This window comes from Clinocottus analis, unplaced genomic scaffold (assembly GCF_023055335.1).
Source record: "Clinocottus analis isolate CAN_PGR_092001 unplaced genomic scaffold, fCliAna1.0.p SCAF_7, whole genome shotgun sequence".
NCBI classification, from domain to species: domain Eukaryota; kingdom Metazoa; phylum Chordata; class Actinopteri; order Perciformes; family Cottidae; genus Clinocottus; species Clinocottus analis.
The window spans coordinates 20,953,750-20,977,799 of NW_027176229.1; the positions used below are offsets into that span (position 1 = coordinate 20,953,750).

General features: G+C 43.4%; 1 protein-coding gene across 1 annotated transcript; it reads left to right on the plus strand.

Moving 5' to 3' along the window:
• Positions 1 to 259: 259 nt before the first annotated feature.
• On the plus strand, positions 260 to 23,832 carry hsd17b4 (hydroxysteroid (17-beta) dehydrogenase 4). The gene is made up of 25 exons (XM_068605290.1): positions 260 to 423; positions 787 to 840; positions 1,949 to 2,056; positions 2,514 to 2,573; positions 2,700 to 2,721; positions 2,868 to 2,914; positions 3,160 to 3,244; positions 5,803 to 5,990; positions 7,658 to 7,749; positions 7,960 to 7,984; positions 8,137 to 8,265; positions 10,398 to 10,510; positions 15,879 to 15,991; positions 16,149 to 16,272; positions 16,466 to 16,517; positions 18,125 to 18,196; positions 19,899 to 20,002; positions 20,108 to 20,173; positions 20,561 to 20,630; positions 20,740 to 20,846; positions 21,014 to 21,100; positions 21,209 to 21,295; positions 21,408 to 21,549; positions 22,053 to 22,180; positions 23,075 to 23,832. The coding sequence occupies exons 1-25, from the start codon at positions 372 to 374 to the stop codon at positions 23,162 to 23,164; spliced, it is 2,217 nt and encodes a 738-aa protein (XP_068461391.1). The 5' UTR covers positions 260 to 371; the 3' UTR covers positions 23,165 to 23,832.
• The last annotated feature ends 218 nt before the right edge of the window (positions 23,833 to 24,050 follow it).

The following is a 24,050-nucleotide window of genomic DNA, read 5'->3' on the forward strand; positions in this document are numbered from 1 at the left end:
TTTGGTGCAGAGATGTGTAAAGTGTTAAAATGAGGTAAAAAAAAAAAAAAGAAGTCAGAAAAATGAAAATGTGCAGGATAAGTTCATTGCATAAGCTCACAAAAATATATAGTTTTATTTACAACGTTTGCATACATTAGAGTATTCCAACATAAAAGACTGAATGTGTAATAAATTCATAGTGGTGAAAACCAGATAATAAAACCCTGGTCTCTGATTGGCCAACGCTGGGAACGCCCCCTTTCGTAATTGCGGAAGTGGAAGTTGTCGAAGTTCACTCTGCTGTCTGTGTGTGAGACAGTTCAGTGTGTGCTCTTGTCACCCCAGAGTGCTTTTCAGTGTTCGTAAACCGGGACTAGTATCTCACAGGGATGGCTCTGTCTTTCGAGGGAAAGGTGGTGCTCGTTACCGGGTCCGGAGGAGGTAAATTCCGCCGTTCAAACGTTAGCTAGGCTGCTAACTGTAGCTCCGAGTGCTAAAGTCTTGTTATGTGAGCCGAATTGCTGTAACGGTCAGTGCGCGAGCCTTTCGCTCACTTCCTCGCGTTAAACGTGACAGACACTGGTTATACACAACTGTTTTATCGATCACGGTATCGTATACATTCATATTGTAGCGTGTAGCGTGTAACGTTACTGCATCGATTTGGCAGCCTTTCAATAGGGGAGCAAAGTTCATGCGTCGCGAATGACAGCCAAGTGTGTGTTTTTTTTAAACATGTTTTTTGTAAAAGTATGCACCCCCCTCCTTCTGTTTTTTTAAACCCATGTGTCTTTCTTTGCACAGGCCTTGGCAGGGAATATGCACTGGCTTTTGCTGAAAGAGGCGCCTCAGTTGTTGGTAAATAAAGAATCTTCATTGTTGAGATTTTTTCTTCTGTCAAATTCAAAATAAACTTGTATTCTTGTGTACAGCGCTGAACATTTAGCCTCTGCACTCAACCCTCGTTCAATCCGCACAAGGAGCAGGAGGCGGCTTTCATCCAGTTTGTGGCCCCGGTGCCTTGCTCAGGAGGCTTACCGGTTCACACTCCATACTCGAGCCCATATGGGGACTTTTAATCTGCAACCCTACGGTTCCCGAGGCAAATCCCCCCACAAACTGAGCCACTGCCGCCCCACTCCCAACACCACTTTGTCTTTTACACCGCCGTTGCTTATTGCAACCAGGCTTTGATCCTCTATACTGTGTGGAAAAGCCTTTCCAAAAGTGAACCATCATAACCTCTTTCAAGGTTCTTTTTGCCACAGGAAGACAATAAAGCTATTTGCTGTGTATGTTGATGTTTTACCGGGGATTTTTAGAGACCGGACATCAGTTTTATGTATACAATTTCCCCTTTAGCAATCTCATTAACAAGCTATTCATTTGACATTTATTAAATCATAAGTTCTTATAGCATTTTCTGCTGACGGCACACAAAGTACAGAAAAAGCAGCCGCAGGTGATTTTAAATCCGACTAAATGACATCACGAGTCAGAACCTGCAGATTGTTGCTCTTGACTGCGGGTGTTGGGGTGTGCTGGTTTACATTTTTGGTCGGGATGTTACTCATCTGCAGCGCATCGGGTATCAACCTTGACATGACAGATCTGCAGTAAATGCAGGGACTTCAAGTAAATATGATGTCATTGTGAAAATACATATTTAAGAGATGCATCTACCTCAGAATGGGGCATGTCACAAAGAAACGTGAGGGGCATTGATCATCACAGTAAATGATGCTACTTTTTTTTTTCTGGACGACGCAGTCACGGTTGCAGGTGATGTCGGGCATTTGTGTGCTCCCCAAAAATAATAGCTCTCCTTGATGCCTGGACTCGACGTGCCTTTGAACTCTGACAAGGAATCAGCTTAGCTACGCTCTTCTCCTCACCTAATCACTCGTGGAGAATTGCATAACTCACCCCATTATTGCTTATCTTTTTCTTCTTTGCTGGAATAAAGTGAATGACCTTGGGGCAGACATTAAAGGGGGCGGAAAGAGTTCTGCAGCAGCTGATAAGGTGGTGGAGGAGATAAGAGCGAAGGGAGGAAAGGCCGTGGCGAACTATGGTGAGAAGTTTGGACTCTTGTCTTATCTTCCCTACTCTTCTCTTCTTCTGTTTTTGTTGTTGTGTCCTTACCTTGTAGTATTTTGCGTGTGTTAAATGTGTGATATCTGGAAGACCGACTTAGCCTGCTGACGACGCTGTCGGTGTGTTTTGTAGTCGAGTGTATCTCATCTTTGTGCGTCTCACATATGTCAGACCAAAAGCACAACACTTTTAATGAATGCGTTTTATATGCACTTCGGAAAAATGTTCAGATTTGTAATTTAGAACCAATGATTTCCCATCAATAAATAACAGTGTTGCTTTTAAAAAGGTGACTCATTGCATACGTCATTACTCGACGCACTGAGCATGTAACTTTCTCGACTACACAATACAACTTTCTCATAATGTCAGTTATATTGTGACGCTATCTCTGCATGTTTTCTATATATAAACTTACTTTCATGCACATACAGATTCTGTAGAAGATGGAGAAAAAGTGATCCAAACCGCACTGGATGCCTTTGGGAGAATAGGTGAGAATTGTCTTTGTGTGGCTATCCCAAGTAGTGAATCCTTAATTTATCTCAGTTCATTTATTGTTTGTGATGTTATTACTGCAATTTCGAAATATGACTAATATAACATATATTTTTGTGCAGATATTGTTGTGAACAACGCTGGGTAAGTTACTTATCATCTCACTTTTTGCTAAGTCCTATCAAATGTGGCTATTTGACTGTTGTTGCAGCATTAACGGGAGTGTAGGCGACTATTACCACGTTAAAGAGAACCTTAAGTCAAACCCTTTCCTGCTCTTCTTTGCCAAGGATCCTACGTGACCGATCATTTGCCAGGACGAGCGATTTGGACTGGGGTAAATACGTTATTCACAATAACTCATGCTGTGTCTGTGGGTCCCCTCGGATATACAACATTTTAATTTAGGTTTGCAATCTGCTGTGTGTCCCTTATGCCTGAACAGCTTGTCTCTATGTGGGAGTTTGAACATCAACCGTGACCTGGATCTGTTGCACAATGTTCTAATGCGAAATACTAGTTTATAATAGTTGTTATGTGTTATGTATCTCACTCTGTCACTGCTCTCGCACTCCATTTCAGACCTGATTCACAGAGTTCACTTGAGAGGCTCCTTCTTTGTGACTCGAGCTGCCTGGAACCACATGAAAAAACAAAAGTTTGGCAGGTGAGGAGCCCTAGCTACTTACTTATGTGAGGTGGATAAAAGTTGATTTCCCCTGTATCCTCAGCAGACAGGCCATTGCTGAACATTAATCCAGAAGATGTCAACATGGCACAGAATTCTGTTTTGTCGGACCTGATTTAGACATCAGTGAAAGTACCGACATTTTTTTCCATGCGTCACATTTTTAAGAGGGCTCTTGAGGTAATAAGGAAGATAAAGCATGTCTCTTCCATTCACATTATTATACACATTCTGGCTCTTGACTATAGTCACTTGATACCCGTTAATATGTCTAGCTCCATTGGTTTCATGATGTGCAATGGGGAAAAAAAATCTGCATACTTATAAAAGCCCAAGACGGCAAATTTGAGAGGAATATGTAAATCACCAAAGAAGGAAGGGAATTACTTAATGTGGTTATGCAGCACTGCAGGTTAATCTCTGAACAATTTGCTGCTTCATGTGGAGTCATCAAACTAAATAGTACTCAAGGATGTCTGTGCAGGCTCATCTTATTCTTCCAAGTACGTAGTACAGCATAACAATTATTAATAATTAAGTGCCCAGTCGTCTGAAGTTGTAGAGTTCAAGGTGTTTCTTCACTTGTGGAATTTAAAAAAGCATTTGTACTAATCTGAAGCAGTCAGATATGCATCGCTCATGTTGTGAAGCTACAATCGGTTGCCTTTGGAAAACGATACTTTGACCTGCTTTCGGGGGGGAACTAGTGACGTAAACATTAACAACGGCCCGCGTTCTGGGTTTGAACTGAGCCCTTCGTGCTTCTCCTGCTACGACGGTACAAAATGTGTGCTCTGATTTTAAAAAGAAAGGAGAAAAAAAAAAGGTTTGCGTGTTTTGAATTGAAAATGAGCAAAAGAAGGTCACACAACCAGCTGTGCTCCCGTGTAACTCCAGGTAGCGGATGTCCTTCACGTGTGCGCGCTAGCTGTATGAGGGCAGACGGTAGATCATTGAACATCGAAGGGACACATTTGGAAACGAAAAAATATTCTCTAATAATCATAATAATTTCAGATTTGTATGTCCTACGGGTTTGAAATGCAATATCTGTGTGTGCAGTCAACCTCAGAAAAAGCTTATCGTGAATTTAAAGGCAGTATAACAGAACGAAATGAGAAGTAGAGCCGTTCGCCAAGGCTGGGAATAGACCTGCAGCCGCACACAGACACAATTACACCATGTCCGGTCCCCAACACACTAAAGACAGTTAGTGTGTTTGTCGTGTCTCTTCTACTTCTACTACTCAATAAGTCTGGAAGGTTCCCCCAGTAAGTGAGTCATAGACTTTCTCCTTAATTATTCATTCACGAACGGAGGCGTCTCTACGCTCTGCGTTATTCTCCGATACGCCAGAGGGCGCACAAACAAAATAAGGGTGTGTAGAATCAAAGATGACAACGAGTGTAGTGGCCAGTTGTCCAATAAATCAAAGAAAATAAACATAAATCAAAGAAATTAAACTTAAAACAAAGAAATTAAACTTAAAACAAAGAAATTAAACTTAAAACAAAGGGCCACTTAAGCAGCCAAAAGAATGCAGTGTCCATGAGGGGGTCTGTTTTTGCTGATATTTATTGCAACTTAACAAAACAACCAAACAACCTGTGCTGGTCAAAAACGTAGGCTTACCCAGGTGCATGCTGGTCCTGTACCTGCCGCCGACATATAACCCCAGGTGCCCACAGCGTTACCTAATAAATAACCCAATAAACAATCTAAAAACTAAGTAGACCTAGACCACAACCCCAAGTAATTAAACTAAACTAAACACTTTAAAAAGAAAAAAACTATCCTAACACATACAAAAATCTAACCTAAATAAGCTAACAACTACATGTACTAAACAATACTACTCGTTAGTAAAATAAGTGAATACTAATATCAAACAAGTGGCTCCTACAACGACGAGTGTAACCAGCAAAACTCCATAAATTCAACCTCCACGATGACGAACAGGGATTATTATTATCTGTAACAAGGAAAGAAGAAAAGTCAAAGTGTTCTAAAGAAACGAAGATTGAATATCCTTTAAACACTTTGATTTGCCGGCGAAATCTTTACTTAAATAAGTATTTTGAAGACCTGAAGTAAATGTGCCTTCTTTGTATGATCCCAGACACATATAAACAGTGCTTTTAAGCGACAGTCACATGATTGCGCGTGCAAAAAAAGTAGCTGAAGCAAAGTCTCCGGATGAGATTAATTGTATGTGCAATGCCTCGTGTCTGCCGTGCACACTTGCACTTATTTCTGCGTGCGGCCTGCACTCTGTTTTCAGTGCAGTTCTGTGTTTGCGTTGGCAGTTATGCAATCGAGAAGGTGTGTGTGTGTGTGTGTGTGTGTGTACGTGTGTACGTGTGTGTACGTGTACGGGCAGAACATTACATGGGTACATGCCTACATATGCATGCTGCTGTGTGTTCATGCATGCATGAAGAGTTTGTACCACGTTCCAAGACTCTGTGTGTGTGTGTGTGTGTGTGTGTGTGTGTGTGTGTGTTACTGACTTGTTGCCCGTGGTTGTCTGTGGCCAGAATCGTCATGACGGCTTCAGCCGCGGGCATCTATGGGAACTTCGGCCAGGCCAACTATAGCGCTGCCAAGCTGGGCATGCTGGGGCTGTCAAACACCTTGGCCATCGAGGGACGCAACTACAACATCCATTGCAACACTATTGCTCCCGTTGCCGGGTCGCGCCTCACCGAGACCGTCATGAGCCCAGGTGAGCAGAGAGATTTAATGATCATCGGTCCGTATGACGCGTGTTCTTCTACGTTCCAGCTTTCATACATATACATTTAAAAAAAAAAAATGTTTTGGACAGGCCGAAATAGGCAAATGGAGCTTCACCATAGCTTAAAAAAAAAGAACAGCTGTATAATGTAACGCCTGTGTAATGTTGGTTAACAAAAATTTGAGGGAACAGCATTCCCGTTTGACATGCAAATTTGTCATCTAATATTAAAGACCTGTGGTTTTTCACTGTTCCGACGGCCATGATGAAATCCATGCAAGTAAGGCCATGTAAGTGCTTTAAAAGTTTCACTGTCTCAGCCCCTGGATTCAAACAGGCAGCTATATCGACCTCCTTATTTTACTGTAGGTGTCTGCTGTTCCTCCTCATACTCCCACAAGTGTGAGTGAGTAAAACGAATGACACATCTGTGATTTTTTTTTCACGTCGAAATGTCTCTTAAGACGCAAGGCGACACGGCATTGGATGTACGGGTATGGCTCCAAACGGCTCGTAAATGTGGAATACGTCGTGTTCCCTATGAACATTTTATCAAAAAACTGAAATGACAGCTTTCCAAAACGACAAGCGATCTAAAAAAAAAGGCAAATGTTTTTTCAGTGTGTGTTCTTATAGCGGTCTACTGAGCCCACAAAGAAGGAGGATGCTTTTCTAACCAACCCTAAAAAAAACAAAAACGGCGAGCACATTGTTGGTGCTCTGCGCCTGCAGCTCTGTTGACGGAGTATTAAGTGACAAATTAGAGGAACGGCTTTGCTGCCCTGCTGCGCCGGTCTGCAGGAGCATCTGTCACACTGCACCGTGCCAACTGTCACAGGACGGCCCCACCTTTGGTAAATTACATGGTTCCATATGTCGGCTTTCCCTGACTGGCTTTTCAAAAAAAAACAACAACAAAACCAATCTTGATAAACAACTGCCTGTGCTTCTACCGACCATGTTTTGGGTGCAGATATTTTTAGCTCACATATGGCGTTGGGTATTAAATCCTGCAACGATTCATGTATCTCGTGCCATATTTTACATGACCTCGTGTACAGGAAATCTGTTTTCATTACTTATTAAAGTAAAAACCAAGACCTTTTTCAGAGATCACTTTAAACAGATTTGGACCTGGACCTATGTTCTCATGCGTTAAACAATTACTTCACCCGCTCCGGTATTAATGCATGTTTTGTGCTATTTGTCCAGTAGAATATTATATTAATGAAGTACACAAATTAGTATGTCGTAAACAATTGATACTGTCACATGGAAAATGATCCTACACATATTGTATACTTAAATACTTAAATAAATGTATTTTCTACTACTTTGCTATCCCAACCTTCCCCCCATTATAATCCCTTTTGGGTAAAACGGGTACAAATAAACAGCAACTTGTAATTCATGTAATCTCTGTAGAAAGAGGACAAAAGCTTGGGGCTTGTTTAATAACTCAGACCACACACACGCATAGTAGTATTTTCTAAATAAACACAGCGTCAGTTAAACAATACGCTAACTCCCAGATTGAGGCACTAAACCGGAAGCGTCCCCTTTTTTTTGTTTTGTTTTGTGCAAATTGTAAAACAAATGTGCAGTAAAAATAAGCTCTGCTACGCTGTAATTGTACCTTTTTTTGTTTTATTCAGATCTCTTGGCGTCTCTGAAGCCCGAGTATATCGCTCCCATGGTCCTCTGGCTCTGTCATGAGCAATGCCAAGAAAATGGAGCACTGTTTGAGGTACAAGAAACAACACTTTTTCTTTTCTTTCTCTTCAATAAAATCAGTAAGATCTCACTCCCACTGTGCCGCCGGTAGTTTTGTATCTATTATATCACTTGAGCACAATAATGTACCATTCACATATTCAATCTCCATAAATAGACGCTATATTTATATATATGTACATCCGTGTGTTCGCTCATCTGCGCGTGGTTCATGTCCTTTCAGGCTGGTGCGGGCTGGATTGGTAAATGTGAGTATATTGTATTGCATTTCTCCCCCGGCACTGTCCGTATGCATCTATGATCTTCATTAGCCCCTTGGTTCACGACGACTGTTTGTGTGTGAGAGTCTTCCCTATGCGGTGACCTCTTTATTTCTGTGTGTGTGTGTGTGTGTGTGCAGTGCGCTGGGAGCGTTCTCTGGGGAGCGTTGTGAGACAGAAAAACCAGCCCATGACCCCCGAAGCCGTCCGGGACCAGTGGGACAAAATCTGTGACTTCACCGACGCCACCAAGCCTGCGAGCGTGCAAGGTCAGTAACGGGTGCAGTTCCACACGCCTCCCTGCAAAAGCACACGTGTTGTTGCACGACTGATACTGTATGTGAACCCTCACACTCACACACACACACACACTTGCGTAAGGGCTCGTACAGTAGATGTCACGGTGCCGTGCTTGGAGGTGAGACGTTACTGAGGCCGTTTTCACGCTTAATTTTTGATTTGAGTCAGAACGAGTTGGATAGTGCTCTCCCTCTCAACCCGGCCTGTCGGCTGTCACACTTGTTCAACTCATTCTGCGTTGAGTCAGAATGATTCAGATTGCAGAATATTAATCAAAGCCATCAGACGCTCACCCACCATGCTTGGAGCTCATAGAGAGAGCGGTCGTTTTGAAACCACCAGGTAGTCTGTTTCATCCCCACTGCTCCTTAATTACTAATGATGGGTCAAATGCTGAGGCCAATTTACCCAAGGGGATTAATAAACTTCTTCTTCTTCGTCCTCCTCTTCGATGTCTTCTTTTTCTTTGATGGCTACTTCTTCTTCGATGGCTTCTTCTTCTTCTTCTTCTTCTTCTTCTTCTTCTTCTTCTTCTTCTTCTTTTTTTTCTTCTAGTACTACTACTACTACTACTTCTTCTTCTTCATCTTCCTCTTCGATGTCTTCTTTTTCTTTGATGGCTACTTCTTCTTCGATGGCTTCTTCTTCTTCTTCTTCTTCTTCTTCTTCTTCTTCTTCTTCTTCTTTTTCTTCTAGTACTACTACTACTACTACTACTACTACTTCTTCTTCATCTTCCTCTTCGATGTCTTTTTCTTTGATGGCTACTTCTTCTTCGATGGATCCTTCGATGGCTTCTTCTTCTTCTTCTACTTTTTCTTCAATGGCTTCTTTTCTTCTTCAATGGCTTCTTTTTCTTCTTTATCTTCTTCTTCTTCTTCTTCTTCTTCTCCGTTGATAGCTTCTTCTTTTCCTTTGATAGCTTCCTTTTCTCCCTTGATGACTTTTTTCTTCTAAAATGGCGACTGCGAAATCGACTGACTCAAGGCTTCAAAGCGACCATCCACAAACTTCTTCTTCTTCTTCTCGAAGAAGAGGTAGAGGGGAACACGCCGTCGAGTAATGAACAAGCCGAGCGTTGTTCCCCAACGAAAAGTCTCACGCAAACGACGCAGGGTGGCAAAATGTTGATTAATGTACCCTTCCTCCTCCTCATTCTCCTCCATCCCTCGCCGCTCTCTCAGATGTGCGTTCGAGGAAAGGGGCGACGGTGTTAACATCAACTGAACAAGGGTGGCGGGCCCACGGGGGCGCCGGCTGGCCTCATTAGCGTGACTTTGATGTGCCTCCTTCATTTGTAGCTCATTCCCGAGACTTGTTGCTGCCTCTTGTTTTTCCAGCCGCCTGCTTGCTGAGTGACGGTAATGAGTGGCTGCGGTCCTCCCAGCCTCTGTTTCTGTGGCTCGGCTTGTCTCGGCTGTCGTCCCCTATTTGTGCCCCGCATCGGGTATTCATAGCTTGTGTTACCTTTTGGCGGACACGTTTGTGTTTGTTTCCACAAACGAAGACAACACACAGCGCGGACTTTAATGTCTCAAGTGATATTTCAAACCGGACCCGTTTTTTTTTATTCTTAACTCATTTGTGGATCTCAAAAACCAACCGCGCATCATTTTGAAGCCGTTCCTGGATCAGCATGCGTTAGATTGGAAATCTTATCGCGTGTCGGCATCTCCCCGGAAGTCTATTTAACTTCACCGCGATCAATTTAACTCGAGATTAGAAATCTTTCGGAGCTGACGGAGCAAAAAATATTTAAAAAAATTATATAAATTCTTGCGCTCATTCCTGCGGATGTGCAGGTTGAATGGTAGTTATCTGGGGAACGATGACATTTGAAGAAGATGAACAGCGTATTTGAGCAAATTGTAAGATGTGAGGGAGCCTTAACTTTCCATTTAAGGACCTAGTAGAGAAATGTTGACATAATTGTGATTTTCTTTACTTTTAAGCATCCACATTATTGATATATCCCATGCTGGGCGGCCTTTTCAACACGCTAGTTAACAGGGGTGAAATCTATTTGCATTAATATACAATTGTCTTTCTTCTTCTGGCGCGCTTGTACTCATCTGTCTGTCTCTCACCTTTTTTTCTGCAGAGTCTCTGCAGTCAATCGTGAGCCTTCTGGCTCCGCTGGAGTCCGATGGAGAAGTGGGTGCGAATCCGACAGCTGCCGCCGCTGCAGCCGCCTCGGCTTCAGGGGTCAATCCCGTGAGTAGAGATGACTTCTCCTGAGTCCTGACAGTTATGTTAAAGTGCATCTGTATGCTTTCAAAGGTCTAAAATCAATGAATTGATCATCTGGACACAGGTTTCTATCATTGGGAATTATTGTACTGCCTGAAGTACCGTAAAAGTCGGGTTACAAGCCGCTACTACCTTCGCCGGGTATCTCCGCTAGCTCCCCGCTGTAGCCAGTTAGCGCTGCTGCTAGCTCCCCCACAACCACCGAAGATAGCGCGACCAGCCCCGGCTCGACTCCCAACTTGGGCGGCGGGGATGTGGGGCAGCAGCACCAGCGGGGAGCTAGCAGTAGTGCTAGCTTGCTACAGCTAGGACACCCACCGTAGGTAGGAGAGGCTTGTAACCCGATTTTTACGGTTCTGAAAAAGTGTTAAAAGATGAATAGCTCTAGACCACATCATCCTGTTTTTCTTTATTTTTTTATCATGCTTTCATATTTTAACTGGTGGGATTGTGCAAACGGGTTCTAGGCTTGATTAATTCCTCATTACAGGAAACATTATTGTGACTGTGAGTGTAATTTGCCTGCAGCTAACTCTATTAGATCTACAATATGTTTCCGTCTCACTTCATGTATCTTACTCTCATCGGTCCGCCTGGCCTCCTCCTCCTCCTCCTCCTCTTTTCACCCTTTCCTCCATTCTGTCACCAATCGTCTGACCTCTGCGCCTCATTTCCTCACACCATTGTGTGAGAAAATGATTGGTTGAGGGTGACTTTTGAAAAGTGCGGAGCCGTAGAATGTCAAGAGCGTTTTTCTTTTTTTAAAACATGGCAACTCATGACTCTTTAATACCGCCGCACTCTACTTAGTCGGAGGCCGATAATAACGTTCGACGCAAAGCGGTCGACAACACACATAAGTGCTTTGACGCGCGACGCGTCGCCGCTTCACATTCACGGGGAGACGAGAGCAGACAAAAGACGCCGTGGCACAACAACAACAGCGGCGCCGACAGCCTCCTGGACGAGGCGCCGCTCCACTGTGTTCCCTATCGTTGAGTCCCAGAAAGTGAGCCGGTTGCCGCTCACTTTCACTCACTCCAGGGGGGCTGAGTTGCTTGAATAAAACATTGACCCACAAGTGTAATTGTACCGCATGAAATAATTATCCAACAGAGATGGCCACACTTTTCTGTTCAGCTGGTTGTAGCGTGACATCGCGAGGCAGTCGGATGTGTGTCTGCTACTCAGACGGACGGCTGAAGCCTCTCTTGGCCGTGGCGGCGCAAACCGTTCCTCTGAATCCATATCAAAGGAAACGGCTGATTAATTAAATCCACGTTTAATCCGGAGGAATGATTAATTTAGCGCAGTGGGGAGAGGTGGTGCGACGTGTGTCGGTTATCTTATAATGTCGCACGATACTAAAAAAAATAATAAAAGTACCGCTCACATGCAAAAAGGTTTCGTCCTCGGCTTGTTGGGGGAAAAAAAGATGCCAGAAGTGAAATCTGGAAATACATTGCAGACTGTGAAGGAAAGCCCACTGACACACACACACAGACCCGTCTAACAGACCAAGGGAGGACACGTCAAACATGGCAAAGCACCTTTCAGGCTCAAAAACAATTGCTCATACTTATGCAAAGAACGATGTCGTCGTCGTCGCCTACATAGCCGTGTGTAATCCATGCTGTGAGGGCACCATGTAGTTTTCATTAAGATCTTGCTGTAGGCTAATGCTAATATTAACGCCCTTCTAACTCTCCATCTTTTCTGTCTATATCATCGCAGTCAAACTGTCCGTAAAGAAAGAATCACACACACACACACACACACCCACACCCACACACACACATCACCCATGTTCACAAAAGAACGACTCAAACCAACATGAGAGCATGCAGAAACAATAGCATATCATGAAATAAAACAAACTATAAATAGTCTTTAAATGTATTTAAAAAATAAATAAAAAGTAAACAATGTAATAATTTGACCATTTGCATCTTATGAAAATGTATTGCTGCGTCCAGACTTCTGAATATGACACAATAAACTCTGATTTGCAACACTTTACTCGACATTTTGTATCTGTTTGCTAGAAACCACACTTTTAAAAATCATTAATTATACTTGCATTTGGTGACCTACATTTCTTAACATCCTGCAAATTAGCAATATTACTCACTATACTGCTTCAAATATACCACGATTCAGAGGCTGAAATGTAAAATGATGATCTGTGCGTGTGTGTGCGTGCGTGTGTTTGTCTAGACTTGAGATTTGGAAGAGAGTCACAATGTAGCCTCAAGACAAACATCACCACCGCGTCCTCAATTCACTTCATTTTGTGATTTGCGTGTGTGTGTTTGTGTGTTTTGCATATTTGCGTCGCGCTACACACACACGGTGTGTCAGTGGCTTGTGTGACTTTGTCCTTGTCACGGTCTTGTGCACGTATTTGCTTGAGTTACGCCACATTGTGCGACTGCTTCGCTCATATTTATTTCATGTCACGCAGAGAGCATCTCATCAGCTCCACCGAGGTTAGCGCCGCTCCGTCCGCTCGCGTGTGGTGCAGGTGCGTCGCCCTCGTCGGATCTGATTCATGTGTAATTCATAAAGTGTGGCAACTGGTTTTAAATAAGAACCTTGCATGAGATCACAAGATCGAGTATCGGTAAGCACATTTAATAATAAGTACACTCTATTTAGCATTAGTTAAGCATGACTGAATACTTAAATCATCATTTATCAAGCATTGTTCAAACATGAATGCTCATTAGTAACTCATTAGTATGCAATTCATAAACAAAGTTATAAATGTTTCATTCTTTATTAATAAGCATAAATATTATGCGTTTCATTATTGAGTTTTCAAACTTTATAAATGATGGATTCCCCATTTGTAAATAAAGTATTTAGGACTTATAGATGATTAATAAGATTTATAAAGTATAAAATACAATAGTTAAGCTTATGAATTGCATACTAATGAGTTAGTAATGAGCGTTCATGTTGGAACAATGCTTTATAAATGATGGATTGAGTGTTTGTTCATGCTTTACTAATGCTAAATAGTGTGTAGTTATTATAAATAACGGCGTCGAGTTGGGGCTGGTCACGCTTGTTTGTCGGGGAGCTAGCAGGGAGCAAGCCGAGAGCTAGCATCAGCGCTAGCAGCAGCGCTAGCTGTTTACAGCGGGGAGTTAACAGACGCCCACCAAAGGTAGTAGTTATTTAGTATTTTTTAAATTCTGGCTATGGCCCTGCAAAAAAAAACAATGTTTACATAATGTTGCATCACATCGTACAGAAAATTTAGAATATATTAAAAACAAAAAAATAACTGAGCGATTGGTGATATAAAACTGTAAATCATAGGGTTGTTTTTTTAGCCCCAAACTGCAGTATTTGGATGTATTGAACGCCATAACTGCTGTCAGATTACTGCAGCACACTCCTCCCGGGCATTAACCAAAAAATCTATCTCCCGCCTCCAACGAGTCCAGAGTGCAGCAGCTATGGGCTTTTTACCGGTTTCAACAGACGACACACATCTGGCCTCGCTCCACCGGCTCCAGGTTGGGCTTTAGAATTGATTTTCAAATTTTGATGATCACTTTTAAGGCCCGCCTGGGTCTGGCCCCGGAGTACATTATTGAAACGTTAACGGCATACGAGCCAACTCGCAGCCTCAGATCCTCCGGTGGGCCCTCCTGGAACCGCCTGGCCGGTCTGATGTCAAAGCTTAGATCAAAAGGTGACCGTGCTTTTGCCATCAGGGTCACTCGACTTTGGAACGACTGACCGGAGGAGATGAGGCTTTCAGAATCAATAAGTTCTTTTAAATCACTAAAACGCATTTTTATAGAATTTTTATGATCTGTTATGCAGTTCTTTTGATCCCGTTTTTGTTTGTATATTTTATTTTGTTTGTTTTCTACTCCATTTGCTCTTTTTGGTTATTTATTTGGTTTTGTATTCATTGCCTTTATGGTGTTGTCCTTTTTTTGTTTACCGGTATTTAAGTTATGTACGACAATGCTTTGTTTCTCTGTAGAGCACTTTGTAAACTTTAGGTGCTATATAAATAACGTTATTATTATTATGAGTAATATACAAGTGAAATATATGGTTTGGTACATGAGAAAATTCATATAGCCCCAATGAGACCTCGCCTGAATGTTCTCTGTACTAAACCCTCTGTAACTTTGTTCTGCTTCACTTTATCAAAGTCAGCCTTTGCAGAGAGGATGTTCACATGTTGTGCTGTGGTTTGGGTTAGGGTTGGACTTTACAGCTGCATCATTTCAAACAAATAATCATCCTGAAAGTGTTTTTTTAATAGGCGGACCTGAAATCTTTTATCATCATCATTTACTTTTAACCAGTAACATATAGACTGATATTTCCACATCTCAACAACGTCTCACATGTGTAGCCTTTTATTACAACATTAAAAATATTGAAATAGCCCTAGTTGTTGCAGAGATGCACCTTTTTTTAGTTTGCGGTTGCAATGTTCAAGCCGAGGCCTAAAAACACAGGTGGGTTTGGATCGTTAACTCCCGATCACGGCGACTCCACCAACACTCGGCCGGTTTCCAGGCTGCTCGTTAAACAGAAGTGCACGCCGAGAGAATTGAACGCCGGCTCCATCTCTGGCCACCGGTCATACTCGGGCTGCGTTTTCCAAAATTGTGCTGACTGACAAAGCTCTGGCGGGTCCGGCCCGAGAGAACATTTCTGAACCGCTGATTCCTCCAAACTGGGAGATCCCGAAGGGCCTCAACATAATTACTGCTGAGGATCACGGATGAAATCAAACGGGCGATCGTGCCGGCTCATAAAAACATTTTTTTGTCGATATTTTGCTTTTATTTGCCTTCCATATGCCTGCCTTTTTTTATCATATTATTTTCTATGAGCCTCACAAAGTATTCTGTGTACAAAATCAAATGCTAAATACTTCTAAAAGAATACTTCTACTACTCCTCAGTGTGTTTACTCTTGTTTATATTGTCTCCTAAGAAGTCTTCAGAAGCTACTAGCCCCGCTAGCGGCTCTCACTTCTTACCCGATGCATCTAAAGATTTGGGCAAAGTCACATTTGAATTCCTCGTCTGGGAAGCGCAAATGCCTGAGAATATTTTAACAATATATTGGGTGGATTGGAGTGGAAGTAGTGGACCGACTGACTGGCGCTGCCGGCCCTCGAGCTGGAAGCTGTTTACGAAACTTCTCGCTTTAAACATGCGGGACCTTTTTGGTTCCTTTCATCAGGACCGTTCAGCTGACGTTGTTGTGATCACCAGTTGACGCTCTCTCTCTCTCTCTCTCTCTCTCTCTCTCTCTCTCTCTCTCTCTCTCTCTCTCTCTCTCTCAGGCCCAGGCGGTGGGACAAAAATTGCCCCCGTCCACATTCGTCTTCACCCCCACCCAGTGCATCCTCTACGCATTGGGGGTCGGCATGTCCACCAAGGACCCAGATCATCTGAGGTGTGTGTGTGTGTCTGTGTGTGTGTGTTCATGCCAAGGACTCCAGCAGCCCTGAGGGATCTGTTAAGTCAACCTGCGTGTGATTGAATAGAAATCTATCCAAAGGCTTTACCGAGCACGCTCAGTAACTCTTTTCACTTTTTTTTTTCCCACGCAGGTTCCTGTACGAAGGCCACGAGGACTTCGGCTGCCTCCCGACCTTCGGGGTGATCTGCTCTCAGGCGGCCATGATGGACGGCGGGCTGAGCGCCATCCCCGGACTCAACATAGATTTCACACGGGTTAGAAAACATACGTGCAACGTCTCATGTTTTATGTGTGTGTGTGTGTGCGCTTCACATTGTTGTGTGCTCATATGCATATTTGTATCCATATGGTGTATTTCACACAGCAATGCACACATTACCTATGCTAATGAGGCTTCATGATATTATGGGATGTATGCGTCACAGCTGTTCTCCTGTTCTGCGTCAGGTATTGCATGGAGAGCAGTACCTGGAACTTTACAAACCGCTACCCACCTCAGGTATTTCCTTCTCCACTACTATGATAATAATTTTATTAATACAGCACCTTTTTTTCAAAGTTTTACAAAGTGCTCTACAGAGAAGCAAAGTATAGTTATACACAACTTAAATACCAGTAAGCAAAAAAAGGACCTTACCTTAAAAGAATAAATCGAAATCTAACGAATAAAAAAGAGCAAATGGAATCGAAAACAAACAAATAAATACATAAAATAAACAAACAAAAACAGGGGAACAAAATAACTGCATGAAAAAAAGAATTATGAGTTGACATAAAAGAACGACGCTTGAAAGCAATTCAATAAAAAATGGTTTTAATCAGGATCAGAACCATTTATTGCCAAGGAATTTGTCCTGGCGGGAGGTGCATAACATTTAATCATAAACATTTAACAATAAATAAACATGTAACAATACACATTTAACAAAATTAAGTCATTGACAAGATTGATTCTGCAAGCCTTATCTCCTTACGTATAAGTACCTACTGTACCTGCTGTAGATTTTACATTATAATAAGTACAATAAATGTCATTTTAGAGTCCTTTTGTTTGGATTCATGTTACTCTCAGTAATTCTGTCACTTAACTGGGAGCAGTCTGAGTTTAATAGGTCATTTAGACTAATTTCTTTGGCGCCTCCAAGTATAAGGATCTCTAATTAAGGGCAGGCTACTCTATTAGACCGTGATGGATTTTGTTTGATAGCTAATATAAGCGTATCCACACTGCAGAAATGACTACATGCTGTGTAAGATCAGCGTGGCCCCGGTCCATCCCTCTGCTTTTATGATTATATCGTAATCAAGTCACAGAATTGAGCTTATGTTTAAAATATATATATATATATATATATAAATCCCTGAAGATCAATCAAAAACTCAGGCGGTGGTTTAAAAACACCTGCTGCTATTTTAAAGATCTTATCTATGGATCCTCTTCTCCATTATTAAAAAAAGATCATAAACTGTACAAATGTTGTGAACCAAATTTTAGTTTAGTTATATTTTTCACACCTGACAACTTTTCCAAAAACCTTGCCGGTTGGTGTCCTCGCTGTAGCAAGCTAGCGCTGCTGCTAGCTCACTGCTGCTAGCTCGCTGCTGCTAGCTCGCTGCTGCTAGCTCTCTGCTGCTACTAGCTCCCCCGCTAGCTGATGCTACTGCCCGCGTCCCCACTGCCCAAGTCGACCCTGGGCTGGTCTTGCTACCTTCGGTGGTTGTCAGGGAGCTAGCAGCAGAGCTAGCAGCTGCTAGCTGCAGCGGGGAGCTAGTAGGGACACCCACCAACGGTAGTAGCGGCTTGTAATCCGACCATTACGGCAATTTGTCAATATTTGAAACATAATTGAACATCGTGATCTGAAAGGAAGTCAGTGAATGTATTCTTTTTGTTTTACCCTCCCCAAAATATAAGTACATCCTCACATTTTGAGGAGCCTGGAGGCGTCAAATGTTTGGAATTTGAGCTTGAAAACAGGCAAAGCAGTCGGCGACGTGAAGACGGTCCTCGTGCCAACATGTCTTGTTCTGAATGTGCAGCGCTCGTTGGGTGACATGAAGTACTTGTACGACATCTCACTCAGTACTTCAAATATACCTCTCCAGGTACCCTCACCTCTGAGGCCAGCGTCGCAGACGTGTTGGACAAAGGCTCCGGAGTCGTCATCCTCTTGGACGGTGAGATTCTTTTGTCCCCTCGTGGACCCGGAGTGTTCATCATCCCGCGCGCGAGCGGCTCGTCTTCATCCAGACTAATGCGTCTTTTCCTGAAAAGTCGCCCTCTCGGGCTGAATTATTGAAAGTTAATTTCCAGTCTGCGTCTGCGGGGGAATCGAAAAATAATGGACTGAGAACGACTCGTGTTCATTTTCTGACAATTCCTCTGCGATGGATGATATTAGAGCCACTCTGATCTATAATGAATCCGACTTGAAACGAGTCACGTGGGACCTGAGGAAATCCGCCAAGGATTCGATTAAGAGGAGGGGGGGGGGTGATTTCTTTACACGCACACAAGCGACTGACACACTGTGTGTGTGTGTGTGTGTGTGTGTGTGTGTGTGTGTGTGTGTGTGTGTGTGTGTGTATAAATATACTAAAGACACACAGACGCACAAAAATCACAAAGCGAATAAACTGAGGATGCAATGGTGATGTTTGTCTTGAGGCTACGTTGTGACTCTTTCAGATCTCAAGTCTAGACAAACACACACATGCACACGCACGCACGCACGCACACATACATGCACACGGTTGTATTTTGAGTTTACCTCATGAACGCAGCCCGGATGTGATTCTCCCTGACGGCTGCTAATGGTCGCTTCTTCGTCAGCCGCCTCGTGGCTCCTTCCCGGCCTCCTCCCGCTGTGGTTTGACTGTGGACGAGCCGTAATGAGAACAATGTGGGCCCCGAAAAACTGAGCCCGAGGCCCATCGCCGTTTAGTTTGTCCGCGTAATGTGGTCGGGCATCGAATAGCAGCGCGATGATGCCGTTACTTTTGCCCCTCCTTTGTCTGTGACCCCTGCACGTCGGTGGGTTTCGCCACGAGCCATCGGCGCCAAAGTGTATCGATGACAAAGTATTGTACTGTAAACTTCTTGTTTTTCTGTCTCTCCCGTGATGCTGGATGTACTTCGCAATATATACCTCCTGTAAGTACATCAAGTACTCGTTGAGAGGAATTTTCAGGGTTCTTACTGTCATGGAAAACCTGGAAAAATCATATTTTAGAATGTGTTTTTTCCAGGATTGGAAAGGTCATTGAAACAAAAACAAAAAAAATCCCAAAAGTGTTGTAAAAGTCATGTAAAAGTGTTATATTCATGTGTTCATGATATTCGTTTACGCCGAGTTTGAAAAAAAGAAAATATATATATATATAAGCAGGCGTACATACAGGCATCTATATAAATGTTTATTCTTTTAATCAAAGCATCGTCCTGTCACAATAATGAATATATTAACTTATACACATGATATGGAAACGACCTCGCGCACGTTCGCTGACCTCGAGATTGTTTACATGCGTGTTTGTTTACTTGAAGCACACATAATCTTCAATCGATTATTACAATTATTTATAAACAACTGCACAGGGTTGCTTTTTAATAGTTTATTACTCTGAGAAATGGGGAGAAAAAAAGGTATGATGCTGTTAAGTATAACAGAGTTTTATAGATTAAACTATCAACATGTTGACTTTGTGAAACTTTATCAACATGTTGCGCACATTAATGCTGCAGAAAAGACAATTAATGTATAATGTATCACGATGCAACACTGGCCGTTGTGCTGCACCACGAGTACTTTTACTTCTTTCCCGCTGTACTCGTGATGTACTACTATTTCACGTCCTGAACGCCTCGTCTGCTTCCCAGTGAACACCTTCAGCGGCGACGAGCTCATCTGCTTCAACCAGTTTTCGGTGTTCGTGGTCGGAGCCGGAGGGTTCGGAGGCCGCAGGACCTCCGAGAAAGCCAAAGTACGCGCCCCGAGTTTGAGCAACAAATAAACAAGACATCGGGAGCTTGTTCGCCGCCTCGTATTTGATTTGTTTTGTGTGTTTTTTCTTCTTCTTCCCCTTCAGGCTCCTCTGCCGCCGCCCAAACGGGCACCAGATGTTGTGGTGATTGATTCCACCACGAGAGACCAAGTGAGTGCTTGTGTGTGGGCTTAGCTGCAGAATAAATCAGCTGCGTTGATGAGGATGACGAGGATGATGTGTGGGTGAAGACGGGACATATATTGTTTTTCTGCTGCTGAAATAAGTGTTGGACAAGATTTTCATACATTTATTTAAACAAAGAAAATAGGGAACACTGAGTGTATGATGCAGCAGAAAAGAAAAAGAAAAAAACTAAAGTCCCTTGAGCAATTTAAATGACTGGAACTGTATCACTTCAAAGACGTTCTTATTTTAGGTATCTTCTTTTGCCTCCGTGATAATTTAATTGTATCCCACGTCTGTGTATGAAGAGTTCAGGGGTTTATGAATTAGATATAGATCTAAACAAAATCTGTTTCCCCCCCGCGGATACAGGCGGCCTTGTACCGCTTGAGTGGAGACTGGAACCCTCTTCATATCGACCCCAGCTTCGCCGCCATGGGAGGTGAGAGAGTCCGTCGTCGAAATGTCCCGATTTGTATCGGTCAAGACCGAAACCTTCCCCTTGGGATTACAGCACGGGTTATGTCCTTTCAATCTGCTCTCCGACCCAGGCTTTCAGACGCCCATCCTGCACGGCCTGTGCTCCTTCGGCTTCGCGGCGAGACACGTCCTCAAGCAGTTCGCCGACAACGACCCGTCCAGATTCAAGGCCATCAAGGTGAGCGTTCAACCATGAGTACAAACTCCGAACAAGAATCAAGAAAGTACAATTTCTTCATGAAAGTGCTATACTATAAAGTGCTAGCAGTGAATGCTGCTTTCTTCAGTCAAGGTGTAGTCGAAAAAGATGTTTTTCCATCGACTTGACCCCCGTGTCGTCCTCAGGTTCGCTTCGTGAAGCCGGTGTTGCCGGGTCAGTCTCTCCAGACCGAGATGTGGAAGGAAGGCAACAGAATTCACCTCCAGTGTAAAGTCAGTGACAGACGTGTCGACGCACGAGTCGGGCTCATCATTTCCGTCCCGTTCCTTCAGTGTTCGGCGTGCGTCTCCCCCTGACGAGCTCTTCTCTCTCCGCTCCAGGTGAAGGAGACCGACGCCGTCGTCCTCGCCGGCGCCTACGTGGATTTGCACGGAGCGTCCGAGGCTTCTCCGGAAAATCTCGCTCCGGTACGTCAGTCGGAAAGCGATCAATTCTTTGTGCGTTCTTTCACCGAGGCTCCTTTTTTCCTGGTCGGCATTTTACACACGATGACTTCTGTTTCTTTCCGACTCGGCGCAGCAAGCGGCGGCCCTGCAGAGCGAGCTGGTGTTCGCGGAGATCGGCCGTCGGATTAAAGACTCGGGCGCGGAGTTGGTCAAGAAGGTGAACGCCGTGTTCGCCTGGGAGATCACCAAAGACGGCAAGACCGCTGCAGAGTGGAGTGAGTGTTGACCGAGTTCACTGTGGGGAAAGATACAAGTTCAGTACAAATCAAGTCAGAATTAAAAGCATTTATTGGGTTTATTTTATATAGGTAGGAGGGATTACAACTTGACCCCGAGATGGGTTCAGCTTTGTGTGTTATTTTGTCTGTTTCACACATTTAAATCTCCATCGTAAGGAGTCTCAGGACTGATTCTATGCTGGATTTGGTCCTCCGTGAACCCTCTTTGTCAACATTACATCACTATAGTGTCTCTTCAGAAGTCGGTCTGAAAACATGCTTCGCTCTGACCGGCCCCAAGAAACAAAGGCTTAAATATCGGCGTGAGCTGTTAAGTTGATTGATCGACATTTTGCCTCCAAAGAAATGGTGGATATAAGCAGTTCAAACTGGAGTCACGTCGACGTCAAAGACGGAACGACGCCTCCATGTGCAAAGTGAGTCGTCGTGACACTAATCTCAACTGTTCACGCTCGACTCCGCCTCCTCTTTGTCTCCAGCCGTCGATCTGAAGAGCGGCAGCGGCTCCTTGCAGAGGGGCCCCACCAGCGGGAAGGCGGACGTCACCCTCACCGTGTCGGACGAAGACTTCGTGGAGGTGGTGCGGGGCACACTGAACCCTCAGAAGGTAACGGAGACCAACCTATTCAGTCACGATGAAGCTCTGTTGAGGTGTCACACTTTGTGTATAAAGCTAGATTCATACTGACTCGGTGCTCACAATCGGGGGCGCCTCAGTTTAGCAGAACAGATGCTGAAAGGTTTTGTTTTCTGACGGAAAAACGGAGCCTCGTACTTTCAATCCGACGTTAAAACCCCATCTTGTACATTTTAATTAAGGCCCCTCAATCTGTAATGACTTCTCTCTTAATCTCGTGTCAGAAAAGAGGGAAATAAAATGATCCATCAAAGCCCAGCTTGTTATGTCTGTAGTATCTCATCCGTCAGAGGGAGTGATCGTCACTGGAGAGAATTTATTACGTTTCCTGGAGTGCTTGATATTGATCTGAGGTCAGTGTGTGTGTGTGTGTGTGTGTGTTTTTTTTTTTACAAAGTGTCAACAGGCTGTGGTGTTGAAGGTCCCTCAGGCAGGGAGTGTTTTTTTTTTTTTACCAGCTTCTCCGATGATGAAAGGAGCAGCTGGAGAAAGATAAGTTGAAGGAGTTAAAAGGACTCTGGAAACCGTCGTCCCTTGATTGATTCCAGCCGAGGAACCGTCAGCTGTTCATCTCGCCCAGTAGCTTCCACTCCGCTCCGAACCCCATGAATATTATTATTTCATTGTTCTGCTGCCGGAGCACTCATGGTCGCCGCATATTACCTTTTTTTTTTTTTTTGGCTCGGTGTTGTTGCTTTTCATTTGTGTGAAGTGCTCTCGCTGCAGGCCTCTTCTTGGCCCCGTTTTGTTGAAAACAACTAACGGCCAAACGGAATCCGAGAATTTAGATTCAGAGGAGACTCGTGTGCTTTCTCAAAAAAACCAAAAAAAACCCATGTTTTTTCCTGTCATTTTTTTTCCCAGGCATTCTTCTCTGGCAAGCTGAAGGTTCGAGGGAACATCATGCTGAGTCAGAAGCTGGAGGTCATCCTGAAGGACAACGCCAAGCTCTGAGCTCCTCAGCCCACCGGCCGGATAAACACACTAACCGACCAGCTCCTCTCCGTCTGTCTGCTTCTTCCTCCTGAGTCGTGTGTGTCCTGACATGCTTAAAGTCAAGAGAAACACTTACAAAAAAGCACCACAAGTGAGATTACTGCTGCTTCAGAATGAATAATTGAACTTTCACTGAAGCTGTAGATTGGACAAATACTCGAGGTTTCCTTGTTTGTGTCACACGGGTCCTTGTGATCCGTCCCTGCTTAATGGACACTTAACACATTTTATATATTTGATTGAATCATTCTCATAATTCAATAACATGAGGAAGAATAAGCGTCTACTAAAGGGAACCAAAATTCAATGGGCGACTGTACCGGATTAAGTGATAACAATAATCTTAACCTGTTGTAAAACTCAATGATTGCAGTCATTTTTCAATCCCTCATTTCATTACAAGGACTAATTCCTCTTTTCAGAAATGGTTATATGTGGGCGTTATTGCAAGTATTTAGGAGCGTTTTACCCAGTTGTACACGCACCTGTAACTGAGCCTGTGAGATGTATAATAATGTAGAGTTTGCTGATTATGCAAAATACTGATTTTTCATAATATCTATTCTGGAATTGTAAAGAAATTCAAAGGTTTCTCTTATATGAAAATAAAGTAATTCAAACGCAAAGCTCATGTCTGAATGTTTTATAGTGCTTTTAGTGTTTTAACAGTACATGAACTTCAGCAGCCAGGAGCAGAATAACACGTGAAAAAAACTGGTTTAAACATCAACTTATGGACTGTCAAACACCCGTTAATAAGCACCATATTAATGAAGTCTAATACAATAAAGTATTGTACTTATGTCTCACTGTTCTCAGGTCAAGGAAAGCAGTGAGATTGTGT